At 40.3% G+C, this 19,830-nt stretch overlaps 1 protein-coding gene across 1 annotated transcript in view; it reads right to left on the reverse strand.

Annotated features, from left to right (window-relative positions):
• Positions 1-19,830, reverse strand: part of brinp2 (bone morphogenetic protein/retinoic acid inducible neural-specific 2) — a 203,892-nt gene that overhangs the window by 29,020 nt on the left and 155,042 nt on the right. Inside the window, exon 6 of the mRNA XM_056390563.1 lies at positions 16,391-16,627. Within this exon, the coding sequence (XP_056246538.1) occupies positions 16,391-16,627 (237 nt within the window). The remainder of the gene's footprint in view (positions 1-16,390; positions 16,628-19,830) is intronic.

Consider the following 19,830-nt stretch of genomic DNA (forward strand, 5'->3'; position numbering starts at 1 on the left):
AGTCACGCTTCACGGAGGTCGTCTCCGTGTCCGAGGAAGTGAGGCGGGCGAAGCGATAAGAGTGTTTCAGTACACTGACCCCAGAGGGAAAGAATGGCTCTTCCTCCTTCTTCTGTTATCTCTATCTTTTGGGAGGGAGGGGGGGTTAGGGTTAGGGGGGTGTTTTCCTCAAGACTTGGGGAGGGGTAGAAGTTATGGATCAAGAGTGTGTGTGTTTTTGTGTTTGCGAGTGTGTGTCCTGCAGCACTGAATCTCCTCTGATCCCATGCTGTGAAGAGAACTGTCTCCAGCTGCTGTTTAAGAGCCGGTGCTTGATTTAAAACACGTGGGAAAGCGCCGCTCTGTCGCCAAACCTCGAACGAGGAAAATCTGAGCTAGTGGGGATTAGAAAAAAAAAAAAAAAAAAAAAAAAAATTACCTGACTTGACTTTTCCCTCCATTTCCTGTCTGCCCAGACTCTCCTGTCTTCACTTTGTTTGATCATTTTCTTGCTTTGCTCACCATTTCCTGTCCTTACTTTTTATACTTCTCTCTTTCCTTCCAGTGAATAACATTTTTTTTACAGGAAACCCTCTGTCTGCTGACTTACCCTCCTCTCCTCCCCCTCACATCATCCCCCCCCCTTTTCCCCTCATCTGTTCTCCCCTCCTTCTCTATAATCTCATCTCTTTTACTCTGCTTTCATGTCCTCTCCTCCCCTCTCGTCTCATCTGCTTTCCTCTCTCTCTCTCTCTCTACCTTGATTTACTCTCCTTTCCTCCTCTGTCTGATCTTTTTTTTTTATTCCTCTCCTCTACACATGTTGAAGGTTTAATAGCTAACAGGTTATGCCTTGCAGAGCCGTGGCATCACCTCCTCTCACCCTAGACAACATTCAGAGATGAACTGCTGCCACCTGCCTCTCTGTCAGCGTGTGGCTCGTGCCCTTGGGCTATTTATAGGCCTAGATGTGGTATAAGTAAGGAAGGCAACTAGCATATTGAGCATCACTGATGAACTACTCATCTTCTTTCTCCTGCCCCCTTCACTTCGCCTCAGGCTCTTGTGTTGTTGTTGTCAAAAAAATCAAACTGCACCCATCTTCGCCTGTTGATTTGTCACTCCAGAGTCCGCCTCTGTCTTTCTGGATAATCTTCAGATCCACCAACCTCTGCGTTCCCTCCCAGCCAAACCTCCCCCAGAAAAATCTGCACCGGTTTGATGATGCCAGCGGTCAAGTCTTCAGGGAGATCATGCTTACTCCACCACAACACATGGATAAAGAAAAGTGACTGTTCACTCTCTCTCTCTCTCTCTCTCTCTCCGTCCTCCTCAGCTCTTCCTCCTTCTCCTCCTTGTGCCGCTGTAATGAAGAGTTAGCGAGAATCGAGAAGCCGCTGTGGCAGGGTGAATAGGTGAAGATTGACTGCAGATACTGTAGACACAACCCCTGACTGCCGGAGTCAAGCAGAGAGAAAAATCTCAAGCAAAGCAGATGGAAAGACTAAAAAACAGCCTAACAGAGAGTGAGTCAGTGAATAACAGTTAGAAAACTGTATAGATACATTCTGGTTAGATCAAACTTTAATGAAGCTAAAATCAATTCAAATCCAGTGACCCTAGATGAGACTGATTAACAATTAGAGCCTCCACTGCACTGTGTGATGCAATGCGTGAAAAGTCATTCTGTGATTTTCACTGCTCATTGACGCACGTCAGACACAGCTGGTCCCGAGGAACAGTTCACACACAGATGTTGCTCAGCCATGAGCAGCAGGGGTGCTGAGGATGCAGCAGCAAGCCCCGCCTCCAGGTGAGGTGCACGTGTATCATCAGGACCTATGATACTGTCTCTAACGAAAACCTTTATTTTAAATGATTTTATTATCACTGAAAACCCTTGATTTATTTTGATCAGAAACATGGTTTAGAGCAGGTGAGTACAGCGAGGCTAAATGAACTCCGTCGTCCAAATTACTGTTCAGCTTTCCCAAGGCAAATCGCCTTGCTGTAATTTTCCAAAATTATTTTAAGTGCAGCTTTATTTCTGTTGATAATTTAGCTAGTTTTAGTTTAGAGGGTCATGGTATTTGAAATGAACTCTGTCACGCCAGTTCTCTGTATTGTTATTCATTGTCCCCCAACTTTTAACTTCTAACTTTCAGAAAACCTCAAACTGAGCTACAACAGTTTTTGAATGTTATAGAGTCCAACAAGTTCGTCCCACAACTGTTGACCTGGCGTTGACACTCGCTCTGAATCTAGACAGTCTCTTCGTTAGAGACTTAACCTATGTGTAAACTGCAGTTTTTCCAAGCTAAGATAAAAACCTCAAAAGCTCAAAATGTCCAGTTCCGTGCTCTCAGTCTTTCTCCTCACTTTTTTAACACTGCTAGTGACAATTTGCCCATTCCTTCCAATATAAATCACCAGCTAATCGCCTTTAATCAGTTATGTTACACTGGACATGGTTGTTCCTCTACAAACTAGATTTAGATTTTTAACTGTCAAAACTGGCTCTTAGACAAATGAGAAAGTCCATAGCCTTAAAAGAAGATGTAAGAAGGACGGACGCGGGTGGAAGTGCGATAAATTGCAGGTTTATTACCTGTTGCTCATGTTCATACAATTGTAAGGTGAAGGAAGTCAGGGACCAGTATTTCTCACAGCTAATCTCTGCCAACCAGCACAACCCCAAAATCCTGTTTAATACCATCAGTCAGCTGTGAACTCTCCTCCCCTGCTGCACACGACTGTGACAAAACTTTTACCTTCTTCATAAAAAAGATATTATCATTAGAAGAAAACATATTAGGCCAAACAAAACAAAGCGATTCTCACACAACTGCTCTGGCTTCCAGTCTCTTTTTAGAAGCCATTTTTTCTTTCAATCACGTACGAGGCTCTTGATGATCTCGCTTCAGAGTAACTGAGCTCCTTACAACCTCACTGTCCGAGCGGGGCCCTCAGGTCTGCTAGGTTAAAAAACAAAGGGTGATTGAACAGCTCTCCACCGAACGTCGGGCCTTTAAAATCTCGTCTTAAAAAACGAGAATGGCTTTTACTAACAGCTGATAGACTACACTTCTGTGCTGCTGGATGTTCTTTCATTGAGAGTTTTTATCTTTCTTTTTTTTTTCTTTGAAAGTCTCTTGAAAGTTTAGTCTGTGTGTGTGTGTACATGGCTATGTGGCTTTGTGTGTATATGTTTGTATGTATTTGCACAGTTTCATTATTTACCTCTTGAATTGTCCTTAATGTTGATTATGTTTTGAATCATCTCACCACTGGAGAGCACTTTGTGCTGATTGCATGTTAAGTGCCCCATAAATCTAATTACTATAATTATTATGATAATTATTATTGTCTCAATTTCTTCTTATGCCTTTTTATAAGGTCATTGTTTCTCTGGTAAACCTTTAGATGATGCTGTCAGGAGGTGATTTACTGTGTTGCAACGGCAAACGTGATAGTTCAGTAAAATTTTTAACAAAAACGTTATTTACTTTTTTGTTTAATTGGGCAATTCATAGCAATAAAGTCACTGCAGCAGTTTTGCCCAAATACACTTCATACACCTACTCCATTTCTTGTGGATTAATATATTTTCACATAATTAGTTTCTTTATTGGACTCTCTACAGCTTGAACAAAAAAACTTTTATGTAATTTTATGTAATTCTGCTGATTGGTAACCTCAGTGTGTTTGTGGGTGTCTATGTGTGTGTGTGTGTGTGTGCTTTGACGAACAGGCACACACACACACACACACACACACACACACACTCCACACACTCCTTAATCCTCTATTGACCGGGCTTTGTAAATGCTTACTCCCCTGCTGATTCTCATTGTAACACTCCAACAGTGACCAGTGGCTGTTCTGTTTTCAGGGATTTTAAAGAGAAACAAGAGAGGTCGAAGCCGGCGATCCAGAGAGGGAAAGTAGAGCAGCGGGAAACACAATGTTACTCTGTAAACTGACTGACTGACTGAGATCACACTGTCTGAAACCTCCAAATCCAATCAAATGTCAACACAAGCAAAACAAAGAAAAAACAAACAACACATGGCCATTTAAACGAAAGATCTCACGAGGTGTGTGTGTGTGTGTGTTACACAAATGAATAGTGCAAAATAAAAGAACAACATATTAGCAGTTATGTTCTCCTCAGATATACTAGTTTTATACTTGCAGGCCTAATTAGCTGTGGCAGATAAACAGCAGAGCATCTGGTTATAAGACACTCAAAGAGACAGTGAAGCAGCTGCACGTGTACCAGTGTTGCGGACTCGTGACTCGAGTCCTGTGACTCAGCTTGGACTTGAGCGCTGATGAATTTTGTAACACAGAGTAAATAAACTCCCTTTAAAATGGTGACTCCGACTCAAACACTGGGGACTGGAGTCTTGACTCATACTCGAGGTTTAGAGACTCAACTACAACACTGACATGGACACTCGGCTGTCATTCAAATAGACACATGGAAATGGACCATCGTCCGGAGCGTCATCCTGTTCAGTAATTGTTTGTTATTTCTTGAGTCCGACAGTAAATTGTGGCCTGAGGGTCGTGCTAGAAGAAAGGTGAGGGTGTTACCCCCTAGCTCCACTATCTAACCCTTAAACTAACACTCTGGTCTCCATATTTGCATTTATTCATCTCCATTAATCCACATCCACAAAACCATTTTATTTTGAGGTAAAACTGAAAGTGAGTGACCTTGCATAGGGAAACTGTAAACAAGTGTGAGTGCGACAGGTCAAAGTCTTACCACGAAGCTAGTTTCAATCTATGATGGATGTTTGACATAATATGGTTCTAATTTTAGTATTTGCCTTCATTTTGCCCTTCAGAATAAGTCTGTTTAAAGCCAAGCTTTTCACCTTATTAGACGACTCTTTATAGTGATGTTAATGCATTCCCAGTTATTCATTTCAGCACCTAACCTAGTCAGTATACATACACGTGGGAATGACTAGACTCAAGTTATAATAAACCAGAACAATCCCTCAGTGCAGCTTTAACTTGTATTTTCATTTCAACAATGCATCAAATAACAATGTGAAAACACTTCAATCTCACAATGTCACAGCAGGCAGCTGTTTGCACTGACAAAACTGTGACCCCGCCGTGCGCTTCCTGCTCAGCACCAAACAGCAGACACACACAGTTAGTTGGACAGTGTATGTTCTCTTTGCACTTAAAATGTATTTGCTTCTGGCTCAGCTCTGTCTTTTCTTTCCACAGGTCTGGGCCCTACAAACAGACTGCTGAATAACTTGAAAAACAGTATTTTGAAACTGACCCACCCCCAAACCGCGCTCAGCAACTAGAAAGGACCATCAAATGCTACCGATGCACAGCCGGCCAACATAGCCATAAAAAGACACGCACATTTGCAGCAGTCGGCCAAAGCTTTCAACTGTGCCTCTATGATCGTGATGTGCAGGCATCAGCACTCACTCTGCTAACCACCATCGCCCAGAAAAAGCCTTTTCTTGTTGTCTATGTTGGGCAGGAGCTGTCAATAGCAGAGTGTGTAGGCTGTGTGGAGATAGCACAGCAGAGCATGTCAATCCCTCCACCCCTAACCTCTCAAATATTGATCAGATATGATCAATGCCACACATTTTATTTGCCATGGGGACCTTACATAAGTCAAAGACCTGATGGAATCACCTCGTTCAATAAGCCAGTAATATCAAGCCATCTGACTACATGGCTGATCACAGCAGACAATGGTTGATGACAGTTAATTATGGAACGGGAGGCAGCACCAGTGAGGACATGACATGCACCAATCTTCAAACAGAAAGTGGCTTATTATCCAAACACGGTTTCACTTTTCTGTTGCATTTTTCCTGAAGAAAATAAATTACTACTTTTTGATCATTTTGGCAAAACCCCAGGAAGTTAAATAATGCTACCACTGAACAGACCTTCTGACACACACACACACACATATAAAAGCTTTTAACTAATCTGGGGTTGTCCCTTTCAGTCAGTAATATCCTGTTTTTTTCTTTTGTGATCTCCGATGTGACTCTTCAGTCACTCAAGCCTCGCAACAGAAGACACCTCATCTTTTACTTCTCGGGAACTGAATAACATCATGATGGGGTGAGGGTGACCTTCCCTGGAGGCTTCATGAAATCCATTAGAGGTAAATTAATGTTTGAAGTGTGTTTGTGTGTGTGTGTGTGTGTGCGTGTTTGTGTGTGTGTGTGTAAAATTGTATGAAGGCATTTGTGGGAACTGATCATTTTCAGTTTTGCTCGGCCATTACGTACTGTATGTTGTCAAAATTGCAGTTTTTAGAACAATAATGTTTGTCATCATAACTAATCCTGTAAGAGCTGATTAAAATTATGTTTACAGAGAAATGTGAGCTACACGTTTTGACATGTTCGTGAAGAACCTGATGATAAATCACAAAACAACAAATTCCAATCTCTTGGGGGCCATGTTCCAGCTTCACCAGCTGCTCGTCATCCCATTTATGGGAATGATTGCAACCAAGATGTTTAGACATTTAATCCCTCCACTTCCTCATTGTACAATTGATGGTCAGGCACAGCACAAGCGCACACGGGTGCAATGCTAACACCAAACAATAATGTCAATATTGGACAATTCCACGAAACCCCAGGTTAGTTACAGTGGGAACTTATCTTATATGGCAACTATGGTAAGGTTATCGGTCATTATGGTTATGGCAAACAGACTATGGTTAAGGTATTGTTAGATTAATGCTCTGTTCCTAACAGGTGGCAGTAACATGCCAAAATTATTATCAGGCGTCCATTCTCTCTTCTGCCTTTCATTACTGATGTTGGACCTGAGGCCCTGAGGGCCAAACGTCGCGATTTTGAAGCCTTCAGCTTTTCCCTGCTGATGTTCAGCCAAAGGCTGAGAAATCCACATCAGTCTGTTTATAGGGTCAATCATAACTACATTTCAGCTGTTACCTTAGTTTTTAAATAATGAAATAGATACAAGGCTGTGCTTTTGTAATCATAGATTGTTGTTGACACAGTTGGTCAGTCTTTGCTTTTACAAAAGTTGGAGATGTCCAGAACTAGAATCCTGTCCTCTTTTGAGCATGACTGTCGAATATGTCTTTACGCAGATGATACTAGTTTATATTTTATTGCTGATTTTGTTGAAATACTATAACTACCAAGAAATATCTCCTTTAATACACTGTAATATGCTCTTAACATGATGTAAATATACGATGTACATTTTTTCATGCCCTTTCTCACTGACACTAAATTTTGAGAGGGGCCCATCACTGCAAAGCCTGGCTTTTTACACAGAAACAGAACAAGCTTCATATTGAGTTACTTGGGGAAGATTGTAGGAGTTTTGTTACCATTTCTAGATCATGGAGATGTCATTTGTTCACCCAGTGAGACCATTAGTCTGTTGCTAAAGTACAATTAACAGCAAACTGCTTTTGCAAATATGTGGTCATTTGAACTGATACAGTTTCCTGTATGGATTTGTGATCCTTAGACTAAGTAGAAGCATTTTTTAACCAATTAATTTTAATGGAATTCCTCATTAAATTCCTTCACCCATTAATCTGCATTAGCACACTTTAGCTGAGAGAAAAGCATTTCAGATCAGAGAATGCAGTTTTTGAGAACATGTTTTCTTTTCTGATGTTTGATAAAAAACATAATTAAGATTGGTTTCTAATCTAAAAACTAAAAAGGTTTTTTTTCAAGCATTAATGATGGCTATTGACAGCTACGGTAAGTATCAAGTGAGTGAATCTAAATGGTTTATCCAGATGAATAAATCTCGAGTATGAAGTCACATGGATTCTACACCTATATATCTCTAAACAGTGCTATGATGTAAAAGTCTGGCGAGATGAGCACGCTGGACTCTCATGAAACCCTTAATCCACAGTGTAACACATGCTTATGTTTGCTTTCACTCAAAAGGTACTATGAGACAGTGATAACAGCAGCTATAACAAAAGCACACTGAAAGAAAGATTAGGTTTGAGATTCCCACTGTAAAAGGAAGAAATAATGATGGACAGTTAGCCTTGAGGGGAAACGAGAAAAAAAGACAATGGGAAAAAAAGGAAAGAAATAAAGCGGAAGCAAAGAAGGCTGCCTGTGCCAAACACAGTCCTCCTGTGAAATAAATGAAGGAAATGATATGAGAAGGTAGGGGAAGTGATGCCAAATCTTGAGCTGAGGCGAAGCCCATCTCTGGGACTAAAATAATCCCTCCTCCTTTTGATATTTTGATAAATCTAGCACGTGCTACATCTGCACCCTGAGACAGCATGCTTTATGACAGCAATAAAGGTGGAAATGGGCAGAGATTTAAAGCAGCGGTGTCCTGATAGCGTCGAGTGGAATCCATGCCAGGACTGTTTGTAGGTGGTACCAAGTATCAAACAGATTCCTGTTCGCTTGCAGGGAGGCTTTTTAATTAACATAATGGAGGAAGAGAGACGATTAGAAGACTTGTACTGCACTGCAAAACTACAAGAACAGTTCTGTGATGTAGAACAGAGAAGGTGAAGAATCCGTTAGACGGTATTTTACTGGGAGAGAGATGTAATTATTTATGATCAAGATCTATGGATTCATCCTTGATATATGACTGCTAATTGTAACAAGGAGATAATGGTTGAACAGTGCTGTCTGTCACTGATATGAAAGTACCACTCAGCAAGGTAAATACAAGCAAAGTTTATGATACTTACTTTTTTGGTTCAGCAGGATAATCTTCACTAACAGCTAATGCTAAGCTAATGTTGGACTATAAACCAACTACATCACGGTCACATGACCAACCAGTCTCCAGTGTTTGTTGCCCCTTCCATCCTACAGTAAGAGTTTTTGCAGCAACATAAGAGGTCCTTCTCAGGCAAATGTAAACACAGGTTGCTTTGCAAATACTAACCAATAAACACCGTGCTTTTGACAAATGTACCAAAAGAAGGTACCAGGGCCAGTTCTAAAAATGATCTTCCTCTATTGTACTCTGTCCTCTGTTATGAACAGACAGACCTCCACATGTGGTAAGTATTATGGTGACTGATTCTCAGTAAATGCTTTTGTGTTTGTGCCATTACAGGGCTTTTATAATCTCAATTTGTCCCTCTATTCTTGTTGAAAAGCTCCGACTTACCTAACCTGCTGAAATATACTTCAGCAGAAGCTGTGCTCTGCAGTGTACGTAATGTACATCCTGCCATGGGGACTGTGTTCGTCACAAAAACTTGTCTTGGTTGTTGTTGTTGTTTAATGTAATGTAATTTGCCTCACGGTCCGACTAGCTGGCCTAATGGTTACATTACCAACCTGTTGGACAGGTTCACTGGACGTGAACATTAGAGAGTGGTTCAGCAAGCACAGAACATGCAATTAACACTGTGTGACTGGTGTTGAGCACCGTGATGCAGCAGGTACAACAGCTCCTCACAACGATGAAATTATTTGCATGGCTGCTTGAATTTCTCCTTAATATTGTCATGGTGATATGTATTGAAATTGCCTTTCATTATTAGTCTTTCGCCTAATAAATAAAGTTGCTCAACGTGCATTTGAAGTAAAAGAAGGATAAAAGTATTTGAAAGGCTCTTTATGAGCCAGTCATTGGGATGTAAATGTAAAAACAGTACAGGTATGTGATGGTGGTAATATATGTAATGATAGCGGCTCTCATGTTAACATGATGATGTCAGCATGCTAACATGCAAATTAGCACTAAACACAAAGTGCAGCTGGAATGCATTACTTTTTCAAAATATCAAGCAACATAAAAATTTTTTTACCATATACTGTATTACAATTCATTATGTGGGGAACATGAATATTTGTACCAATGTTTATGCATATCCGATGCTTATTGAGATATTTCATTTTCCAACCAATGAAGGGCCAGCACTGCCATCCCTAGAACGGCAAAAAAAATATGTATAATTATGATATCAGTCTATTTATTGTACCGCCTAACAGTAAAATGTTGCAGCAGTGTTACTCATTGATGTGTTTTTAATAGTTTTTAGACAACAATAGAGCTCTGTGGCACAGGGGAATTATGAAGACCAGGTTCATTATCAGGAGGATGACTTTATTCTTGTTTTTTGGTCTTTAATCGCATTTGTTAACAGTGAGAAAAAGAAATACTGTGAGTGTAAAATGAACTGTGCAAGTTCATTTTACACTTTGCCAACATGAAAAATAGTCTGCAGTCAGCCAGAGTATACATGAAGTGCATATCATCTGCAGTATGTAAACATCAACGTGGTCCTTTTATCACTTTTTTTATATTAAGGATTCTCTAATCACCACCGCAGAAATCTACAGAACTGAATTACAGACTGAGGTGTTCAAACATTGTTCTGATGTTTAATGCTTTACAGTCAATGTATAAGTCCCTCCTCGGACCGACATGAACCGAGAGTCTCTCTTCTTTAAAAGGACTCTGGGATTTTTCCTCTTTCCTCTCTCTGTCCTCCTCTCAGTGGGGAGATAACACATTGCCTCCTAGCCACCCTTGGAGCAGGGAATTGAATCTCAATTACCGAGGAGCTCCATCTTATGTTTCATGTATGAGTGACCTCATTAGTTAGTTACACTCTGCAACATGTATGGTGGCCGAGAACTCACTGCTCACATCAGCTGAGGTAATATCCCAAAGATCCATCCTCATGGTTTGATTGTTTGCTGCAACATACGATTGATATGGTAATTCTGATTCCCATTATAATTCCATCATCAGACTGGCTCTTCGACATGTGAGTCAGTGCACCATTGTGTCAACTGTGTTGGCCCAGTTTGAGTAACTTTTCACTAAGTGTTCCAGACTCAGAGATGAAGAATTGGGGTTCACTGGCGCGTTGCAAATCGGCCAGAGTGATGCCTGGTGAAGTAATGGACCATGCTAAACTGCTAAATGAATGTATATGTAAATTAATCATTTTCAATTTCAATCAACTTTAACCGAATGCAACTCACTTATTACTTACGTGAAAGTAAAAGTGAGTTAATCTTGTGGTTTTGGTTGCTTCATTACGATGAACGTGGGCACTGGAGTTTATTTAGAGTCTCCATTAAGTATGCTGTTGTAAATACTCACGGGTGCCTTACATTTGTGCTAATCCACATCTGAAAATAGTCCCAAACGAATGCACTATTTACTCTTGGTTCAGTAACATTTTATACATTGACATTTCAAGCATACATTTGTGACCCATTTCTAAATACGTTTAGCTCAGAGGGATTGAATGGGGTTGGATGTTGGAAAGCACTGAGATACAGACTAAAGGCCAGGATTTAAAATGAAGAAATTTCACAGATCAGTTCGTTCCAATGGAATCACCACAATATGCAATAACCTCTGGTTGAGGAGGCAAAATTAATCTGTGTGAATGTTCCAGGTGGAGTTCAAATTTAATGAACCTTGACACATAAATTTGTGACATTGCGCAATAGCATGCAGTCTTGACAGTGTTTTAAATAGTTTATTAGACAACAATGAAGAGAGACTAGATATACCAGGCTCATTATCAGAGGGATTACTTGTTAGTTCAGAGACCTGTATTTCCTCTCTTCAATAACTTAATCTATTGAATTAAAAGGGGGTGACTGTCGCTTGACAAGAGCTTCAGCCATTGTTGTTTATATGTAATTGGAGGCTACAGTGAGTCGCTATCAGAAAGTGACAAGACGTGCCAGGGCTAGCTGGTTAGCATGTTAGCTTTAGTAGAAGAAAAGATGTGATTGAGACTAGAGTTAACATTGGCGTTGCTTTCCACCTCTGGAGACAGATCTTGGTGAGTAAATTTCTTCGCACATTTCTTAAACACCTGTTAATGCTAACGTTAGCAGTGTAGCAATAGCAAAATTTACAAATAGCTCCTTTAAATGTTGTGCAATGGTGAACAGGTAAAAACAGTAGAGAGAAAATAGAGCTATTATGTCTTAGCTCACCAGACCCAAACTATTTCGTGTGGACAAAAGAATGTCAGCAAGCGCGACCCAGTGTTGGTTTGGCCAAAAAATAATTAATATAAAATAATGACAAACATATCCTTTAAGACAGAGAGTCTTTGTCTTTTGAAAACTATTAAAATGGAGTATTCTAAAGCAGGTGGGATGCGCTGACATCTGGGACTAAATTTATAACTTCAACAACATTCATTTCCTGTTTGTTAAACTACATTAATCTATACAGAAACCTTGAATCACTACATTAGAAAAACGTTGAGCCCCTGGGAGGGCAAGACACACTAAAAAGAAAACAAAAGCATCCGGTATCAGAAATCTGAGAGTGTAATTTCATTAACACACTGTATAGAACTAGGTATTGAGGAATCTAGTGCTGAGCCTTAAAGCTGCCTTTTCCAATTCAGCTAAACCAAAAGGTGTGATGTTCCAGGCTCAGGCTCATTCATACCTTCGCAGGACAAACTGTACATGAGATCTACACAGAAATAAAAAAAAGAGAAAAGCTTAGAGCAGAGAGCTCATGTGATTTGTGTTTGCGTGCGTAGCTAGCTATCAAGCTAGCCTTGGGTTTTTAAGTTGGGGAAATAGTGAGTGGCTTAGGTTTCAGGGTATTATTCTCCTCTTTTCTCTCGCACACAGACACACAAAATGATTTAGTCTCTTCGTTGTCCTCCTTCTGTCTCTCAGACACACACACGAATAATCTCACACACACACAATCCTCCCAGTTGTTTTCCTCTCACCACAATAAATTTATCAGCCCATCCCAGCAGACGAGAGTCAGCCCAACTTCCTAGGCACGCCCAGAAGCCAAACACCACTGTGTGTGTGTGTGTGTGTGTGTGTGTGTGTGTGTGTGTGTGTGTGTGTGTGTGTTCGAGTTAGAAGAGAAGGGGAGAGATGGAAATACAGAGAGAGAGGAGGGAGAGACAATAAACACTAACATAGAGCTCTGAAAGTCAAACACTATTTGCCATGTAGATTACCCTCCTGTCATCTTTGGGCATTCATTTTTCATCCCAACTTGCTCCTGTGTAAGGACGAGCGCACGCGTGAATGTGTAAGTGGATTGAGTGTTCCTTAAATTTAGATAAAAATTTGATGATCCCTGGATACATGCCTGTGGGTGTACAGTATATGCGTGTATGCGCTGTCTGTCCTTGTGTGTGTGTGTGTGTGTGTGTGTGCGACTAACCGAGAAGCCTTTCATGATATTTTTAGCTCCTTATTCAAACACAGTCTGTAAAAGTACATAAAGGCCTCATTTTTCATGACAAACAGCACAAAGTTAACGCTCCTGACAAAAACCATAAAGTCAGCAGAACAAGAGAAGCCTCAGAAATACTCGTCTTCCTCCTCTGTATTCAATACTGTCAGTGCATCTTCAGAAAGCTTTAATATGCCACAGAAAAAAAAAAAAAAAAAAGCACCTTGCAAAAGTCAGGTGCTGTCAAAATGGGACTAAGTGAATGCCGTGAAAAATGCTGCTTACCTTCGTAATGTCACTCTCAAAGCAATTTCCACATAAATGGTAGCACACGCAATCACACACACACACATGAACTCTCCAGGGAGACACAACACACTCACACAAAGTTTAAAAAAAAGGCTGCCAGAAACCTGTCTCCAATTAAATCCTGCCTACACTTTCCAAGTCATTAAAAAATGAGCTGGTGATGTGTTGTATCAAAAAAAAAAAAAAAGAAAACGGAAGAAAAAAAAAAAAGCTAATTTAGAAAGTGACGCCCGACTTGTTCTTCATCATTGCTGCCATTACATCACACACCTGTGTCTCACTCGCTGTGATAAATAGTTTTGATAAAGCGGCCCAGCTTGCTGAAAATCGATTGCACAAGAATGAGATTATACACCTGATGGGGCCTCCGTCACCGCGGTCGGCACGCCAACGCACAGCTTTCACACTGCTGCCTCTGAACTTTGTCGCACACTACTATATTATGTTTAATAATGCAGCAGTTTCAAGAAGTAAGTCAAAAACAGATAACACACTGAGTTCTGCTGAGTAATAACGTAAGGCCCAAGTCCTGTGTTTTTTAGAGAATGAAGAGACAATATTGAGTTCCCATTCAACTTTTCTTTAATTATCAACTTTCATAAGGAAGCTTAGCTCAGTAGAAATGAGTCGCACTGCTGTGAAGTTATCTTTTTAATTTCATATGAGGGGGAACAGGCCTCCGCACATACTCATCATAAATTCTTAAGTTTTACTTTCAGCATTAGTAATAAAATTGTAACAACTTGTATTCTTCCTTATCCTTTTCTACCGGTGTAGATTACTACTTTAACTTCTTGTATTACTCCAACTACTGTTCCTTTGTATGCTGCTATTAATACTACAATCAGACAACAAAGCTGACAGTGATGTCATCTTACACGGTCGACAACTAAGGAGTTGAGGTTCGTAATGTGAGGGAATCGAACAGTGACGACCTCACATTGGCCTTAAAGATCCCACATAGTATAAAGGTAGATGTCCATGTCTTGATTATAGAGCAAGTCTAGAATCTATATTAATACTGTGAAAGTACCAAAGCCTCAAGTCCACAAAGAAATGCACACAGCCTGTATTTAGAAACTGAGTCTTAAAACCAGCCGTCAGGACTTCTGGAACATTGTGATGTCACAACAAAGCAGTCACCAAGCCCCGCCCACCTGCAGGATTTGGTTTCTCTGACTGTTTTACCTGAAATTTGCTATATTTTTTTATCTGATCACTCAGAAAACAGCCAGCCAATCAGAAGAGAGGCTCAGGGCCCCCAGGAAAAACAGACTGAGTGAGCAAAAGTGTGCACGCAGCTACAGCAAACATCACAGGTCGATTTATAGAGGACAATATTATTACTATTTAGTTGTCATTAGAACTAGTACAGTAAGACCCAAGTTTAAATAAAATGCAAGAGTTGCCCTTTAAAGCAAATTATGTTACCTTTAAAAAAGAAGAAATAACATAACATTTCTTCTATAAATGAAAAGAAATGAATTCATAAGCCGTCAAACGTACCCTGGCTCAGTTCACCGCATTCAGAGGTTTTGCCGTCAAAGCAAAGCTTTAGTTTTTCCAGCCCAGTTTAGATGAAACCGTGCTCACTTCCGAATGACGAAAGCCTCCAGCTGTTGGGAGAAGTTCACTTTCAGGGTTTTCTGCCCGTCGCAGTTTCAATAAGTTTAGGCAATAAAACCACTTGGTTAGGTTTTAGGAAAAGATCGTGGTTAGGGTTAAAATACAACCTTGCACAACTTTAACCCCTGTCCGTCGGAAAAAAGTTAGTTCACCAACTTATGATTCTTCTCTACCTGTGGTACTGTTCTACTATCTTTTAGCATTTACCTTTATCTCATAATTGTGGCTATTGTTCAAATTTTGCATGATTTTCCTTCAAAAGTTAGACGTTGCTGGTTGATGGACTTATAAGACAACATCCCTCAATATGAGAGATACAGCATCCTGAAGTCAATGGACGCGCACATATCAGGCTTTCATATATTATGTTTTGTCTTCATGAGGAAAATGAGCAGCGACGGAACTGCTCACCAGGTATTATCACACATCCTGGATGACTGCGCTCTGTTTGTCAGTAAATATCACGAGTGATTATTAACACAGTTCGAACAACAGGTACACACCGAATAAATGGAGTGTTACTGAGGAAAACTGCAAGCCAGCTTGGAGCTATAACTCATCACCATCCTACTGGAACAGGAACAATCTTATGCAACACAATCCCAGTCCAGCTGTCCAAGCCTCATCTTTCTTATTCACTGTAAACACCTTCAGTACCTCCTCAGCCTGTCTCAGCCAAAATGAAAACTGTAATCAGTAAAATGTGTATTTTATCAACAGAGCATCATGTACTATGAAGTTAAGGCCTCAAACAACAACTTATTGTGTTTATTCAAAGGAATTAAGACATATTAATCAAGCAGCACTTTCTTTAGTGGAAAAACTGATTGATTTGTCAAACCCTTTTAATGCACATTTTCAATTTGCACATTTAAAACCATGAGTGGATTGAGCTTGAATTGGTTTTGGTTCTTAAAACCACAGATTTATCTTCTTATGGGTCAAAACTTGAAAAATGAAAAAAAAAGGACCTTTAATACAGCCTTATTTTCAATGTATTATATCTTAAAGCTGTCTACACGAGTATTACAAAGTTTCCTTGTGCCCACAACAGTCTTACCAACTGATATATTGCACATGAAAGGATTAACTGCTCAGTCCTTAAACCTAAAACCTTTTTCATTACTGACACATCCACTGATTTGGTTTTTAAATAGTCATTCCAACAAAATCTCAATGGCTTCCCTTTGCCATAAAACTAAAACCTCTTTCAACACAACGTCACTATTAGCAGTTTGTCCACCTCGACATGTTTCACATGATCCATTACAGCTCCTACCTGATTCCATGAACTCTTGGTTGAAGCTGCTCCAGGCCTCTTTGCTGTTCTCCAGGTTCTCCTCCATGACCTTGATGTCAGCGAAGGGACAGTTGCATTCCGGGAAGCGGGAGGAACACCGGCACCAGCAGTCATTGTTGCTGCAGAGCAACTCGCCCTCCGAGTTGCACGCCACATAGCTGAGGGCTGCCTCCACAAAACGCCCACGCAGGAACTCTGGCAGGACATCTTGCAAGCCTGGGAAAAGAGAAACACATGGTAAAGTTTTTTTTTTTCCATTTTATTCAAGTTTCAAGCTGGTTCCACAAGATCGATACATTACAGAACATTATGAAAGGAAGTTTTTACCTGCCACATCATCTCTTAAAAGCAACAACATCATTTTAGCCTCAGCGACCAGGAATCACTGCTGACAGGCTTGTTGCGAAAGGTACTATATATCTTCACAAATTGCAACTGAATATTCCTTTAACAGACATACATTTTTAATCATGTAAACATGATTTTTCAATTCTGTCATGCATTCAGTCTATGACACCAAAGTGACAGCTCTAATTCAAGCTTCAATATACACATCAGAACATAGCTTTTTAAACACTCATCTACCGAACAGCCTGCACAGCACCGCTGGATATTGCATAGAGACACTGACACTAATAACATGTTTTATCATGGCTGAGGCCAATAGAAATGACACGTGCAAAGACAACAGCTCATCAGCTGGCTGGGTCTGTGTGTGTGTGTGTGTGTGTGAGGGGGGGGGGGGGGGGGGCTCTTGTCTGAAAAGAACAGTCAATCAGCTCAACTCTCTGTTCTGTGGCTGATTGGTGAAGAGACTTCACCTATGTACAGTTGCCGTGGTATTAGCACAGGGACTTGAAAATAGGTTGTTTTCTCTCCTCATATCAGCTTCAGTGGCAGCTCTTGCTACAGGTTCTGTAGGCGCATATACAATATGTTTAGAAGCTTGCTCAGGGGCATGTTCTAGCAGTTTTAGGAGCTATCACTTGCAACTGTCAAGCTAGTCCGCAGTCGCCATAAACAACCTGCTGTTCCAAACTGCCATGTACAGGTTGTTTCCTATTATTTCTCCTTCCCGCTGTGTGATGGAGACGCTCAAAGCATCATGAGTGCATTATTTTTACTTGGTCCATCTGTTTTTGTTTAACAGCAGTTGAGCCTTATTTTCATGATCAATGCACAGAAATGTGGAAACACTGAACATTTGCTTTCCTGCTGTGCATGTTAGATCATTCATTCTTTGATTTGCCCTTAACCAGAATTTTTTCTTATTTCATATTACTTTCTGACATGCAACTGGCTAAAGTTTTGCTATATGGAGGTATTTTAAGGTGTTTGTGGTTGCATCTAAAGTCTTTACAATAAATGGAGAAAATCAAACAGGATTTTTTTTTTTGGAGTATTTCAAATGAATAGAGTCAGAGCTGCACTCACAGGGACCACACCACACATACAATTCATGCATGCAATGCTAGCTAACAGCTAAAGTTAGCTTCTCTTTGTCACAAACACAAATAGCAATTCAAGGCGAATATTGCTGGCCTGTGTATCGCTTGAACATGCAGTACAATTTAAAGGTCACATATTGTATAAAGGTATATGTCCATGTGTTGTTTGATTATAGATCAGGTCTAGGTTCTATATTAATACTGTGAAAGTATCAAAGCCTCAGTCCACAGAGAAATGCACACAGCCTGTATTCAGAAACTGAGCCTTAAAACCAGCCGCCAGGACTTCTGGAACTTTGTGACGTCACAACAAAGCAGTCAAGCCCCGCCCACCTGGACCCACCATCCTACCTTGCAGGATTTGATTTCTCCAGTAGTTTACCTGAAATCTGCTATATTTTTATTGAATCACTCAGAAAACAGTCAGCCAATCAGACGAGAGGCTCAGAGCCTCCTCTCTTCTGATTGGCTCACCGACCTGTTGTTACTAAAGCTCCAGAGAGAAGCCTGAGAGAGGAGATGTAAAACTACACTGAGATGGTTTTTAGTTCTTAAAACAACAAATATATCTTCAAATAATACACCATAAAAGTGTAATTGTGTAGTTATTACACACACGTTAAAATGGAGTTTGTTTTAAATAGTTTAAATATAAGATTTGTGATGTACTAATTGAGGACCTAACCCACAACTAAGTGCTCAAGATGTGGGAAACACTGTCAGTCTTCATGTCCTTTAACAGCAGGGTAACATCACAGTTTCAGTTTCACTGCTTTCATTATTCAAATTATATTAAAATTCAGTTAAGTTCAATCCAAACTTTACTCCAGACTCACAATAGCAAGACACAGTGGTGTGCTAATTATGGTGCCAAAGTTTCCTGACTATGCAGTGTATTAAACCAAATCAAAAGCTGCTGTGTGATTTTAAAAGTGCATCATCGTGCGTTAGAAACCAGCAGGCAGCTTTCATAAGACTTTCAGCGTGGTGTTAATGCTGCCTCTCTGAATCTGTCTGTTGGTCCATGTCTGGCTCCCTGTCTGTCGGGCTAATAATCATCAATTTGTTGTGTCAAAAGCTTCCTCTTTCCACTTCACAGTCTCATTCTGGATGATTTTCAACATCCAAGGTAATCCCGCTGTGCCCTGCTATGAATATGCATGTCTCTTCTTTGGTATTTACTCTTTCAATGGCTTGGAAAGAGATGTAATTAGTCATATTTTTCCTCTTCCGTGCTTTGGCAGGTACGATGAGGCTTTGGCGTGTGTGTGTGGGTGTGTATGTATGTACTAGTTGCAATTCTGGCAAGGTTTTCTTCAGTTTCGGAGACAGCTAAACACCAATCATTATCCAACTTTATCCCACTTTCTCTTGCACTTCCACCTGGATGTATGTTGATCGTTCTTTCTTTCTTTCTTTCTTTCGTTCTTTCTTTCTGCTTAAAGGATGTGACTGGTGGAAGCAGGAACATGTAGACACGGCGTTAAGCTCACTGAAGACTGCCATTCATTTCACTTAACGTAAACTTGCATAAGATTGTTTTCATTTGATAGAAATATCTTAGCACTAATTGGAAATTTCCCCATTGCTTGTACCTTTTTACCTGATGACATGTTTCCAGTAAGTGGACCTTGTGCTGGGAATTGTTTTTCAAACTATCCTTTTTACAGTTAATTAAGCTCCTTCTTTGCTTCCACAGCCACAATTATCTGTTGACATCTTGACACTATTACCTCCATGATCGCGGCTTGATATTAACATCTCTACATATACACCAGACACTGTTCTCCTGTTTGACACACAAGCTCATGATTGCAAGCAGCAAATTATGACCCACAGTTATGTTTTACTGAATAGAAATAGAAATAACCATGACGATGAAGGTCCTCTAACCTATAGCTAACTATTATGAAACAGTTTTCTGGCCCCAGTCGTCATTATAATAATTGTATATGAAGGAGAAGTGAGGAA

This window comes from Seriola aureovittata, chromosome 12 (genome assembly GCF_021018895.1).
Source record: "Seriola aureovittata isolate HTS-2021-v1 ecotype China chromosome 12, ASM2101889v1, whole genome shotgun sequence".
Classification (NCBI taxonomy): Eukaryota; Metazoa; Chordata; class Actinopteri; order Carangiformes; family Carangidae; genus Seriola; species Seriola aureovittata.